At 42.6% G+C, this 14,323-nt stretch overlaps 1 protein-coding gene across 2 annotated transcripts in view; it reads left to right on the top strand.

Annotated features, from left to right (window-relative positions):
• Positions 1 to 499: 499 nt before the first annotated feature.
• The window catches only part of HTR7 (5-hydroxytryptamine receptor 7), a 39,481-nt gene continuing 25,657 nt past the window's right edge, over positions 500 to 14,323 (top strand). For both annotated transcript variants that reach the window (XM_055793776.1, XM_055793777.1), the window contains exon 1: positions 500 to 1,346. In XM_055793776.1, coding sequence (XP_055649751.1) covers positions 820 to 1,346 — 527 coding nt within the window. In that variant the 5' untranslated portion in view covers positions 500 to 819. The remainder of the gene's footprint in view (positions 1,347 to 14,323) is intronic.

The following is a 14,323-nucleotide window of genomic DNA, read 5'->3' as shown; positions in this document are numbered from 1 at the left end:
ATAATGGGATTCACATTGATTTAGTAGAAAGGAGAATCTGTAAGCTTGAAGATATAAAGAAATACTTCACAGTTGACCACGCTGGGGGTAGATCTTACAAGAGTGGCCACTATTAATTCTCCAAGCAGCTGTCACGCTCCGGCCGGACCCGAATCTGGCAGCAGGGACATTTCCATAGCGGGGACAGAGGCTCTTCTGGAGCAGCCGCGGGAGAGGCAGGGCTGCGGGGCGCCCACCCGCCGCCGGCTGGAGCCGCTCAGCCTGCCGGCGCTCCTGCTCCGGGCGCGCCCTACAGACGTACCGATCGATCTCTATCTACCTATGTACACACACACGCACATACATAGGGGCTTTCCCGAAGCGCCCCCCGCCCGGGCCGGCCGCGCAGGCGAAGCCGGCGCCCGAGGCCGCCGCGCAGACGGGCTGCGGCCAAGGGGCTCCCCCCCAGCCGCCGCTCGGAGCGGGAGGCGGGAGCGGGGGGCGGAGCGGCTCCCGCCCCGCCGCCGTCGGAGGACTCAGCCGCGGGTGGGAGCGGGCGGTGGGCGCGGGTGGGCGGGGAGCGGCCGCCACCCCCGCCCGCCCCCCTCTCCCCGCGGGCTGGGGGTGATGGCGCCGAGCCCACCCCCCGGCCGCCCGGGGAGCGCCGTGGGCGAGCCCGGCTGTGCCGGGGGAAGTTGAAGGCTGGGCCCCCCGGCGGGCCGCTCCGCCGGCGGCGAGGGGGCGGGCGGCGCCGGGGGCCCGAGGAGGAGCCCGAGCATCCCGGGCGGCGGGGAGAGCTGGCGAGCGGGCGGAGGGGCTTCATGGGCGGCTCACGCCAACATGGTCCTCGCCCTCAACGGCAGTCACCTCTACGGTAACCTCCGGCCCTCGGTCCTGGAGGACCCGCGGGCGCTGAGCGGCGGCAGGATGATCGCCGGCTCCTGGCCCCCGCGCAGCCTGGCCAAGCTTGGCCCGTCGCCCCCTCCGTCGGCGCTGCCCACGGCGAGCCCCCTCCCCGCCAACGACTCCCAGTGCGGGGAGCAGATCCTCAGCTACGGCAACGTGGAGAAAGTTGTCATCGGGGCCGTCCTCTCCCTCATCACCCTGCTGACCATCGCCGGCAACTGCCTGGTGGTCATCTCCGTCTGCTTCGTGAAGAAGCTGCGGCAGCCCTCCAACTATCTCATCGTCTCGCTGGCCCTGGCCGACCTCTCGGTGGCCCTGGCCGTCATGCCCTTCGTCAGCGTGACCGACCTCATCGGCGGCGAGTGGATCTTCGGGCGCCTCTTCTGCAACGTCTTCATCGCCATGGACGTCATGTGCTGCACGGCCTCCATCATGACTCTCTGCGTGATAAGTATCGACAGGTGAGACACGGGGCGGCGCCGGCCCGCCCGTCGCTGCCCGCGCTCCGGGGGCCGGCTCCGCGCCGCTGCCCGCCGCCCCGGGGACCGAGGGTGGCCGCGCCGCTGGGGCCAGTCAGCGGTGCCACCAGGGGTCTCTTTCGCCTCCTCCGGGCCCCTTGGAAACGAGCTGCAGACGAGCTGGAGGCACGGCGGGAGGCGGGAGCCAGCCTTGCAGCCTCTCCTGTTCGAAGGCGCCCGCCGGAGCGGGGCGTGCTGCCCCCCGCTGTCCCAGCCCGGGTGCCTGGTCATCCCTCGGGGTAGCTTCCCCGCTGTCGTTAGGTCCAAGTGTCAGAACCAAGCTGGAGCTGGACTCCGTAAGTTTTCTGTGGCTCTGTACAAATCACGGGGCATTTGCAACCGCTTTAAAATTTGCAACGTTACGTCTTTAAACTATTTATACCACAGCTAGATCGGAGCTGATTCTGCCGAAGCTGGTGATAGTGTAACCTCACTGAGTTCAGGGGAGTTTTACCAGATCAGAGAATTACAGCTTATTAGTGTTTTATCATTGCTCTGTGACAATCCCAGAATAGCTCCATTTTAACTAACAGAACCATTTCTGACAAATAACGTTTTCTTTGAAGGAAAAAATTGCTTTCAAGTATTTGCTTTTTAAACATTTTCTTCTGCCTTCTTAAAAACCAAGATGCTCATTGACATTTAGCTTCGTCCAAAAGATGCAGACACTGGAGCAATAAGATGTAGACAGACTGTAGAAGAGGATCTTAGGCATTCACTTCTGATGTTAAGGCCATACCTAAGACCTTACATTTGCCCATGTCTAAGCTGTCCTCTGCAGAGGAAAGCTAACAGATCCCTTTATTCCATGCAGGTCCCATTCTAATGTAAGTTGCAGCCTGTAACTTCCCTCTTCCACAGCCTAAATCCCATGCCAAGAATTTCAGCATCTAGAGGGAGACTGTTTTCATTACAACTCAAGACAATTAGCAGAAATCGAAGAATTTCCTAACTAGACTCTAGAAGTAGTTTTTCAAGTCTGATATCAGCAGTCGTCTTTGACTATGTACTTCAGAAAGTTTTAGGAAAAAACTCCGTATTAGGTTTCTGCAAAGAAACAGTCTCTCAAAAGAGTTGCCCACAATAACTGGAGATTGTTTCATGCCAAGGAACATCATGGTTTATGTTAGTTTCAAAACTTTAGTTTCTGTATAAGCATGCCCTCCTTCAATGCTCTTTGTGACTTATGTAATAGCTAGCAGTTATCTGAATGCTGCAATGCATCTTGTAGCAATGAAATCCGTGTACAGACTTCAAGTACCAAACGGTGGGGTTTTTTTGTTGATGTTGCCTTGAAGCTTGCTGTCTTTTAACTTAATTCCAGTATTGTAAGAAAATATTAATAGTTTCATCTGCTTTCCCAGTGTTTTTCTATCCTATTTTTAAGATAGGTGATTTAATTTTTCCACTCTCTCCACATAAAGTATTTCTACTGATTGTTCTTGATGTCCATCTCTGAACTCTTCACCTCCGTTTCTAATAACCTTTTGAAGACAGGTATAATTAAACCTTCTTACCCAAGTAAGGGTGTGTGTGACTGATTCACACTGTAGCACTGAAGTAGTTCAGTTTTACTCTTTTTCATTTCTTAGCTTAACAATTGAGGTCACTGCTGTATGCTGAGCAGGGGCTTTGGCTGAACTGGTCACAGTGATGATTGCATCTCCAGCTGTTGTCTTTCCATTCTCCCTCCACTCTCCTCCCCCCCCCCCCCCGCAAACACCAACAAGAGATATAGCTATATATTTAGAACAGAATATAACCTATTATGAGTGACTCGGTTTCATTAACAATTGCTGGTTTAAACTTGAGTTATTCTCCTCTTGTCCTTGCATTCTTACTTCTATCACTGAATGTTTATTGTACATCATCTCTTCATAATTCATTATACTCTTGTCTACTTGCTACATGAAACCAAAATTCTGTGAATCATGATGTGTTAACCTGTGCCACCCAAATCCTATATACAGTTAAGACAGGTGATATAAATAAAAGGTGACAAGCCAGCAATTCATTAGCAAAATGTCTCTACCACTTGGCAACAAAGAATTGAAAAATCTCCATGATTTGTAATCCTGTTTAGAAATAAATAATCTTATACTGTTGTAACACTGCTCAGTCAGGCCAAAGATTAGCTTGGGATGTTAACTAATCTTTGAATAGTGAATATGTACAAAATACGCAAACCAGGGAGAAATGATTAAAATAAATGTGAATGATGAAATGTTGCCAGTGTAGTATTGATTTTAATGGTGCTATCTTACTGGCAGTTGTTCTTACACTTCCGTACTTAGGAACTTAGCCTTGAATGATCAGTAAGGGAGATTTATCTCTGAAAAAATGAGTACCTCCAGATAGAGTATTGTATGTGGTACAGGAGCCTGCAAATCACAACATGTATAGTGCGTTAGAGGGCCAGACCATTTTCACAAGGACCATTTTTCCATGGGTTTGATGGAAACACTTGCATGTTTTATATTATCTTGGAGGAGGACATCTCTGATGATACAGTACCTATTATCTCAGTGCAAAGAATACAAATACAAGATGAACCAGGAAATCCAGAAGCAGGGAAGAAGTGAATGAAATTCACCGTCCTTCAACTTTGCCACTATCCTTGATGCCCTTTAGACAGACTTAAGCCTTGTAGCACAGTTAAGTATCCTGGGGTCACACGTGAGACATTTGTTTAGGGAGAAGGGTTAAGACAGGGCAAAACCCCCCATTTTTGAATAATAATTATTAATTGCATTGCCAGCTGTTTTTATAGGACAGTTTAGGAAGCCTTTGTCGTGATCCAGTAAAGCCTCTCCTGAAGGGAAAGATGCTGTTACAGCCAGTGCAGAGACAGCAAATGGCGTTGGGTATTTTAAGATTTTTGTTGTTAAATCTCTAGGTTCTTCCTGAGGCAGATATGAAAATCTGTTGAAGGTAAACAGCTGAAAGAATGTTACTATTGAATTAAGCTTTTTTTTTAAAAAAGTTTGTTATAACTGTTAGGCAAGGTTTGTAGGGAGATGTAATATCTTTTGTTAAACAAACAAATACAACTGGTAAAAAAAAGAGGCTTTGAGGCCCTTCCAAACGGGATATGTTTGAGTAAAGGATATGAGTAAATTGAAGAGGCTTTTTGATTTGTTTCCCTTGCACAAATATGTGCTACTCAACACATGGCACTGAGAGCCATGAAATGCCAGCAGCTGGCAGGCCTATTGCATGCAGAGATATTTTGCTACACAGCCCTTAGTGGTGGATGTGTTTTTCAGCTGAATTTATGAGTTGGAAAGCTCTGAAAGATGCAGATTAGCATGGAGTCTACAAATGGACTGGTATCATTCTGTTGAAAAAAAGCCATCCTTTTTTCCTAGTCAGATATATGAAGCACTGGTTGTACTGTTTAAGTTGCTTCTACCCTGAAGTTGTATAAATGTTACGACTGTGAAGTAGATGTTAGTATGCTATTATGGGGATCTCTAACTTTGTAAAGGGTGCACAAGAAAGAAGGTAGTTTGAAAAGGTTATTTTATTATCCACAAAGTACTGAATTTGTGGTGATCATGAGTTAATGTCTGTAGTGATACCAAGATTTGGACTATTACGCTTTTCTCCAGATAACATCTTTCCTTTTATTTCACAACCTGAAAACCTCCACATATCTTTATCAGGGTGACCTGAGATAAGCATGTTATTTTTAAAGTATCTCTGCCTTATTTAAGACCCTGTTTTGGAAGAAGACTATGTGCTTACAGGCAGGTCTGTCAGAACGAAAACAGATGTGACAAAGAGGCAAGAGTATTTCTCCCTTTTCAAATTTCAGAAGGATTAAACAGGCAAGACAGCTTGATACCTGAACAATCAATATTACATTCACTATACTCGCCATCCATGATACAAGGGGTATCTCTGGAGAAAGGTAGGCATTACAGAGACTTTGGCAGGATAATTGTGCCTCAGTGAATAGTAGCTTCTTTTAAGAATTTCTTATTAGTGTGTTTGTGGGTTTTTTTTTTGTTTAGGTTTTGTTGGGGTTTTTTTTGTCTCTTAAGGCTCTACTTTTTTGGTTCTGAGTTAAATAAATTATACCACATTTAGATTCCTTCACATTTAAGAGTGAGAGAACATTGGGCGTGAATTATGAGGGACGGATGTGAACCACATCTTAGTGGGTGAACGAACATATAAAGGGAATTAATTGAATTTAAACTGGTGGTGTTTGCATGCTGATTCATCATGTTCTTCTGACCCAAGATAGCTACAGAAATCTTGTTTTGGAGAGTATCCACTGGATAACTGCAGAAGTAGCAATTTTTAATTCAATTTAAAAATAGCTCTTTGGCTTAGAAAGTGATAAAGTAACATAACTACTCAAATACAGTTGATGAATTATAACACTTTCGTCACACCCACACAAGTAATGAAACACTTTTGGGGAACTTTTCCAGTCTGTATCTTAGCCAACAATTTGTGAGTATTCCAAACTTCCATTAAATAGATGAGGATTTAGAATTTTATGCAAATGATACCAAAGTTTTTGTTGATCCTGAGATTTTTGTACACAAGGATCAGTTCTTTGTCCATCCTTGTTTTGTATCTTTTGCCATGCTCCAAGTAAGTATGAGTACTTATGCTTCACCTTAGAATATGTCAGCCGCTAAAAGCTCACCCATTTCCAGTGTCCTTGCTGCATACCTCGGAACTGAGGAGGCCTCCAAGTGCCTCACAGGAAAAACTTGGTGCTAAACTTAAATAAAGACTTAAGCACTTTCAATAGAACCCAGGTGTCTAAATTGTGCCTACATCCCAAACTGAAAATGTCACCTGAAAACCCTGTCAGCGATTTCCTAAGCCTAATGACACCTAAGAGCCCTGCGTGGCTTCCCATTCGATGTGGAACTCCTCTGCTTTCAGGCCATGGGTGGAAAAGGCTGCAGTCGTACTGCCAGCTCTGCTCAGTTCCGTCAGAAAATACATGTAGAGTATATATATGTAGAGACAGATATGAAGAAATCCCGTATGTAATGTATTTTGGATCTAGAATAAATATAGGCACCTACCAGCAGTGTCCCCCATGAGGTTTTGGTGAGTATGTGTTTATGCCGGAATAACTGAGGAATTAGGAAAAAACTAAAAGGAACTATAGGAAAAGCATGTGATGAAGTTACTGCAATTAAGGTCTACATTGCAGAATAAAGTTTAGGGATTAATATCCCTCCTAACCACCATCACAAGAGCCATTCTTTCCATTGCTCAGCCCAATAAATAACTGTATTCTCTCAGTCTGTACATAACTTGTCTAGCTTATGAAAGATACAGGCAGCATTGATACACTAAAGTGGAAAAAAGTTTTGTTTTTATTCCTTTCCGTGTAGTTTTTCTAATTTAGTCCACTTAAAGAACGTTCCTCAAGTTGTTTGAATCTGCAAATTCGTTTTGCAGAGAAGTTCTTGCTGAACACCTCTGCAATCTCAGTTTTATTATTTACATTGAAAATATATGCAACAGAAATTTTTTCTCTCAAATCCTGAGATGAAGAAGTTGAATTGGAAGTTGGAAGCATTAAGTAGTAGAAGGCAGTGCAATGTGTATCTCTCACTGAGAGCCACCTCCAAAAGAGTAAATGGGGTGTTTTGCTGTACTAATGATCACACTTTAGGTACCTTTCCGTGGCGTTGTCCGGTATGTTTTCCTATGTCATGCAGGCAGCCTGCAAGAGATGCAGTTACTTACACTGTAACCTGGTCTTGGCCACAAGAATTGTTTTGTTACATCTTTGTGCTTCATGACTAGCCTGCCAGATGCACAATAAGTAAGATAGGAGGTAGCAAATAAAAGATATTTTATCAGAGGGACTATTTAGTGAAGACTTAACAATTCAGAAGTAAAGAGTGTTCTTTTACCACCAAAACGTCCTTCTGCACTGGGAATAGATGTAAGATCTAAAGTTTGGTAGGTGTGTCTTGTGGCTGCACAGTAAAGGCTGACAAAGTTTGGGAAGCTAGAGGATGTTACAGAAAAAGCGTGTAGATTGATTATTCTATCGCTGTTATATACTGGATGCATTTAAGTAGTGTCACTGAAATGGAGTCATGAAGTATGGAGATGCAAGATAACCTAGAGGTGGCAGTGAAATGGCGACTGCAAATGGTAATGTTCCAAGGTATGCATGAATGGAGAATTATAGTTCAGCCACTATCAGGAGATTTGGAATTACACCCCATTTATGTGAATGCCTTTTCTTGAAATGATGTTGCATTTTCCCCCCACATTTGAAACTATCTTCTGTTTGCCTACCAGGGTTTAACACTGGATGAGTTTTCAGAAATTATTTTGGGGTCTCTAATTCTTGGGGGTTCAACCAGACATTTCAAAGGAGCCTAATAAACAGAGGTAAGGGAACATTAATTCATATTTTTGCCAAACAGGGCATTCTGGAGACATTTAAGAAGTGACTTTTTTCCTGTCAAGGTCACAAAAATAGTCTCCATAAAGTAAGGTTGGATTTGCCTCAAAATTCACAGGAAAAATACAATTCTAGAAACACTCCTCTTAGGTTTTGAAGGGAGCTTTCAGAAATATCTCCTAATATAAATCACAAAAATGCAAATACCTATACTGGCATGATGGTGTAGTACAACCTGTGTACACTGGTATCAAACTATATTTTCCTCGAGTGTTCTTCTTGAACTGAATGAGTATCATAGAACAAAAACATCAAAGCATTTGTAGTCGTTATACTGTGTTTGAAGCAAGTTTACTCTCACTGGCAGCATGCTCTCACAGCCTTCTACAGGAACAGAAATTAATCAAGGAATGTTCTTTGACTTTTCTAGAATAATTTTCTCTGAAATTTATTTATAAAAATCCCTGTAAATTATATAAAGAGAGTATCTTATTACTTTGAAAGAAATCCAGTATTTGTTGAATTTGAAATATTTTATTGGAAACATTTGTGGCAACTTTTGAAACAGGACATCCCATTTAATCTGCAGTTGATACTGTACATATGGTGCTGTCTTTCAGCTACAAACACCTATTTTTTTTCTCTCTCAGTATATCATACAAAGATCTGGTCCTTCCTCTGTGGACTAGGAAATCTGCAGACAGAGCTGGCCATTGCAGGTTTTGCATGAACATTAAAGAGCTTGAGGAATAGTTGAGCCTGCCAAGCTGCAGCTGTCATACAAGCAAGACTGGGGAGCAAAATTACAAGTTCTGCTATCTGAGTGTACAAAGCACAAGCATCATAAAGCAATGCTCACTGCAGCTTTGTCCTAGTGGTCACTACTATTTGTAAGGTGAGGATAACTTCTTCCAACTGGAAAGCTTGCAAGTTTTAGTTTTTCATGTTATACTGCATGGCCAACTATTTCTAAAGGACTGATTCATAGTATATCTATTCCTATGTATACTGAAGATAGAAAAAACAGATTAAAAGTTTTGAGGAAACTCTTACTACGAAGGTGAAGTTTTCCTTTCCGCAAGACCCCAGTAATTAAATATGTCATAGGGAAAATTTGTTTCTATTCTGTTTGAATTAACATAACAAAATGAAAGAGCACAGCAGCTTTGATTTTCTTCTTTTACCTTGCTTTTTACTCAGGAGGCTTTATATAGATAGAGCATCTAGATTATTTGATACATATGGGTGGTTCTGTACATATTAGTATGTATGCAAATCAGGTAGTGACTCACCTCTAACTGTAAACAAGCTTTTTGTGTAATGTACAGACAAGAATGAAATTTTTAATAATGCCAGCTGTTCTAATAACATGCAGAACTGAGATATGCAGAGAGATCAAGCCAGTAGTCAGTATATTTCTGTCTTTATCTGGCCTCTGCTATGAAACTGTGAGTTAGCACAAGAGACCTCTGAGAGGGGTTAACGTCGTCGTGGACAGCTATTTCACTGCAAAATGGTCATGATTGTTTAAAAAAAAAACACCCAAAGCATAAAAACAAGGAGAGATATTACAAAAATAACGTTTTTTAAAGTAAGGAGAAACCAGGGTGGAGTCTATTTTTAGAGGTACATTGTGTCTTGATGAAAAAGCTGGCAGCAAAGTTTTTTCCTGAGATATATCAAGGAAATGGGTGGGGTTTTGGTACTGTCAAAAACTTGAAACCAAGCTTTTTAGTTGAAGAAGAGTAAGTTAAAAATATAACCACAAGGAAAGTTGGTTATCCATTTTTGTTTACAGTTTTCTATGTTCCTGTAAGGAAATTGTGAGAAGTGGAGGTAGAGCCATATGAAAGGAAACACTTTTCTGATGTTGGGAGCTATTTGTTCTCCAGGGTATAGCAGGTTGAGGGGCAAGCAGCAGCTTGCCACATATTAATGGTGGTGGAAAAACTGCTCAGGGACAAAAGGAGACTGGGCAGAGTTTGTTGTATCTCAGAAATTCACTGAGTTGGGTAAAATCAGAACTGGAAGCAAAGGCTTGACTGCAAGGGCACCATTTTGTGGGAGAATTGTGTACAAACTGTTTTACTTCTGACTCACTATGTGATGAATTTTCTGTATTTAAACATATCAAATTTCTAGTTTTCATTTAAATAAACTTACTTTTTTGAGTTGAAAACTTTTTAGTCTTGGGGGAGAGCTTGTTATTAGAGGTCTAGGCAGACAGATCATGAGATCTCCCAGTAACCTGACCTGCAGCTGTGTCACCTTCACTCCCACTGAAGATTACTGATCGCTAACCTTGCTGGCATTGGAATCATCATCACTCATCAGCTGTACAAATACCTGCAATCAGAAATATGGTCTATTGCTGCTGCAAGTTAAATTGAGCCACAGATACAGAGCTTTCTTTAAGTACGTTATTTATAAACAGCTCACTTTTTATGAGAGATGTGTTAAGAGACTAGGGACAATGTATTTCAACATATGGTTTGCAGATCTCCAGAGAGGAACATAAAAGGTAACTGCAAGAAACCCAAGTCTGTTGTCAGTAGCATGTATTTACTGGTTAGAGAACTGTTCCCATACTAGAAAATGTAGGAATTTTTGAAACAAAGTAAAGAATAATGGCCTAGAAGAGTTACTCTGGTAACAGGTATTTAGAAATTGGCAATAGGCATAAAATTTAGAAGGTGGAAATGGAAAGCATGAGCTCAGATAATAGAAGTATATGCTGTTATCTAAACTTGCTGTAGAATTTGCAACATAACTGTCATAATGAATACAAACCATGAAAACCTGTTGTGATTGTCATGAAATATTTCAGATACACAGTACCATCTGCCAGTATAATATTTTGTAAGCAGTTCTCTATGCGGGTTGTTAAATTTTGTTTATTTGCTGTAGAAGTCAAGGTTTAACAAACAGTTGAAATACTAAATCCCTGAACAAAGTGTGTTGTCTGGCCACAAATTACTTGGAAATATTTATACCCATGACCCAAAACAGCTGCTGACAAGGTGCAAAGCTTTTCTTTAAGAATCTAATAAGATGTTTTGATGATAAGTCTTTAGAGCTAAAGCTGTGCTATTTTTAATTTTTGCATTGTTATGTACTGAAGTTTCCCTTTTACCTGAAGAGTCTGCATTTGGAGACCACTTAGCACAAGCAGTTTTAGCTACAATACTGATTGTAGTCTCTCAAGAGTGTATTGTCCCATATTAAAAAGCTATTTTTGCTAAATGAGTTTGGTCATTAGCAGAACACAATCTGCATTTTTTTCAAAAAATAACTGAAATTAAAATAGCACAGTGGACGGACTGCCTGTGAATTAAACAACACAAGAAGGAGCTTAACATTTCCAAAGCCTGTTACTTAACACAAAGCTTCTGCACCACTGCCTAAGCACTGAAGGGGGGCATCTTATCAAATATCCCAAAGACCTGCAGTTTGCAGTGAGCTCCCTGAAATGTCCATAGGCCACCTCTGGTGATTCATCCCACACTGATGCCAAAGTTCTGCTCCTAAATTCAAGTGCATCTTTGAAGTTGTCAGCCTGGCAATGAGAACTGATATTATTGGAAGCTGTAGGAACAGCAATAAACCTTAGGTATTTTAGTCTTTATCCACACAAAGTTGATGCCACTACCTCTCAGAAAAAAAACCTTAGAGTTGCCAACTTGCTGCTGGGAAGAGCAACGGAAAGACATACTCACCGAGAGACAAGAAGAAGGGCCTCCTTCTGCTGATCCCACTTCATTGCTTTCATGTGTGGTGTAGCACCTGTGAAATGAACAGAGAAGAGGGGCCTCGCATCCTTGATAACGTCCAAATCCCACTATCTTTAAAGACTTTGGAGGAGGAGATGGTTTATCACCAGCTGTATCTATTTCTGTTTTAGCATAAAGGTATAACTCTAAATTCTGATGAACATAAAAAGGCATCGTAAAAGAATTGTGATACACACGCTGAGGTGGGAAAATGGTCATTTGTGGATAACCAGTAGTGGAATCTGGCCTCCAACTTTGCCATTCTGTACAGAAAGTCCAGGGGAAGAAGGCAAGAAACTCCTTTCTTGACAGGAGAAAGGCACAAGGTTCATTCTGTAGATTGGATGTACTATGTTTTCATGCCTGTGAAGTTGGTGGTAGCAATTTGTGTTGTGTTGAAAGTTGTCCTGTATTTTAAAAATATTTAGTGTTTTGGATTTTGCATTATTTTAAAAATGAGGAAAATTATAACATATTTTGCTGAAGGAAAAGAATATACTGTAGTGGAAACTTGTCATGGGCAGGCTCTTATTCAAGAAGACAAAGAGGACACATTATCCTGGCTAATCTTTTTTTGGGTTTCTTGTCTAGCGATCTCTAAGCTTTCTTGGAGCTGCCTTTGCAAAAGTAGACCCGTTGACACCTGAAATGGGGAATATAGACTTCTGGATTTGGATTAAATTTTACTGAAGCAGCAAGCTGGAAAAAACCAGCTATGTGGAACCGCAGCCTGGCAAGTCTGAGCAAGACCCCGGAGACTCAGAATTCATTACAGTGGAGGACTGGTTAGCTAGAAAGAAGTAGTGTCCATTTGGCCATTAAATTATTCATTCCCAAACCTGCTGGTAAAAATGAACAAATATTATGACAAATGAACTATTAAATACTGTGGTTGTAAAGGGCTGAACATAACAGTTTCACCCACTGCAATTTGGGTTTTACTGCAGTTATTTTTCATCACTTGATGTTTCCCCCCTTCAACATTCTCCTTCATTAAAGGGCACCTGGAGCTGTGTTTTTAAGGATTGTGAGTGATTGAAAGGGGAAGAAATACTTGTAAAGTGACACTAAATTCCTACAATTTTTTTATTTCCAGTTTATAGAGGAGAGGCTTGATCTTGACCAATTTATTTATTGAAAGTAAATTCCAAAATATCACTGAATGAGACAACAGGACGTTCTTTGAGTATAGCCTGTATGGCAGCGATGGGATCCAACTGTATAGAAGAGGCAAGAGAATCTTTGGCAGCAGGCTGGCCAACCTGGTGGGGCAGGCTTTACACTGAAGGACTCAGGGAGAGGAGTCCAAGGTGGCAATGCTCATGCCATTGCATCTGACTGGGAAATAAACCAGGCCAACCGGGGCAGCGATGTATGTTCCCTTGCTGCCTCCCAAGATGGGTACCAGAAAGCCGGCCACCTCAAGGGTGTGCGTGGCCATGGTGGATCCTTTTGCAGCCCTCCTGGGAAACCTGTGTGCTCAATTACCTCTCTGAAATGCCTGTACACCCACACGGGGAATAAACAGGAAGAGTTGGAGAACCGTGTGTGGTGGCAGGGTCATGATCTCATTACAGTTACAGAGACATGGTGGGGTAGCCCACATCACTGGAATGTTGTCATGGGTGGCTACAAAATTTTTAGGAAAGACAGGCCAGCAAGGAGAGGTGGTGGAGTTGCTTTTTATGGGAGGGAGCAACTAGAACATATTGAGCTCTCCCCAAGGATGAATGCAGAATAAATCGAGAGCTTGTGGGTAAAGATTAAGGGACAGGCCAACATGGGGGAAGTAGCCTTATGGTCACAGGTCCTGGTTCTCATGGGAGATTCAACCTCCCTGATATCTTCTGGAAAGATAACATAGCTAGGCTCACACAGTCCTGGAGGTTCCTGCAGAGCACTGATGATAACATTTTGATGCAGGTAGTGGAGGAGCCAACAAGATAGTGAGGTGTGCTACTGGACTTTGTACTTTACAAAGAAGGACTGGTTGGGGATGTGAAGGTTGGGGACAGTCTTGGCTGCAGTAACCATGACATGGTGCAGTTCAGGATCCTGTGTGGAGGAAGCAGGGCAATAAGTAGGATTGCAACCCTAAACTTCAGAAGAGCTAACTGGCTTCTTCAAGGACCTACTTGGAGGAATCCCATGGGTTAGGGCTCCAGAAATTCGGAGGGTCCAAGAGAGCTGGCTAATATTCAAGCATCGCTTCCTCCAAGATCAATATAGGTGCATCCCTATGAGTAAGAGATCAAGCAAAGGGGTTATTTCCTGGTGATGTCCTCTTTTGATGTTTCAGAACAAGCTGGTTCAGTTCATTTGATTGTATGTGAAAAGCAGGGTCCAGTGTGCCATTGTGTTCAGGAAACCAGTCCGTTCAGGAAAAAAACCTTTGGATTTTTCTTTTATAGAATTCAAAATGAAGGCCAGTTCTAAAGCTTTCCTGAAACACAGCACGGCTCTTTTCATTCTTCACACAGCACTGCTAGATACCTGCTACCATGTGACTTGGAGCAGAGGTAGCTTATTCTTCTAATGCTTTGACTAGAGTTGTGCTTAGTTGCTCATGCTCAGGGAATTTATCACAAACTCCCTACCTCGTGTTTTGGATGGTTTGCTGGTTTGTCGGGTTTGTTTGTTTGTTTTCTTTTTTTCTATTGACTCAGCCTTCCAAAAAAAATCTGCTTTGTTTGCTGCTATTCTCAAGTAAAGCATCACTGATCTAAGTTAGCCAGAAAATATTGGTGTTT

This window comes from Falco peregrinus, chromosome 1 (genome assembly GCF_023634155.1).
Source record: "Falco peregrinus isolate bFalPer1 chromosome 1, bFalPer1.pri, whole genome shotgun sequence".
Classification (NCBI taxonomy): Eukaryota; Metazoa; Chordata; class Aves; order Falconiformes; family Falconidae; genus Falco; species Falco peregrinus.
The sequence above is the reverse complement of the archived record's forward strand: the minus strand, read 5'-3'. Positions and strand labels throughout refer to the sequence as shown.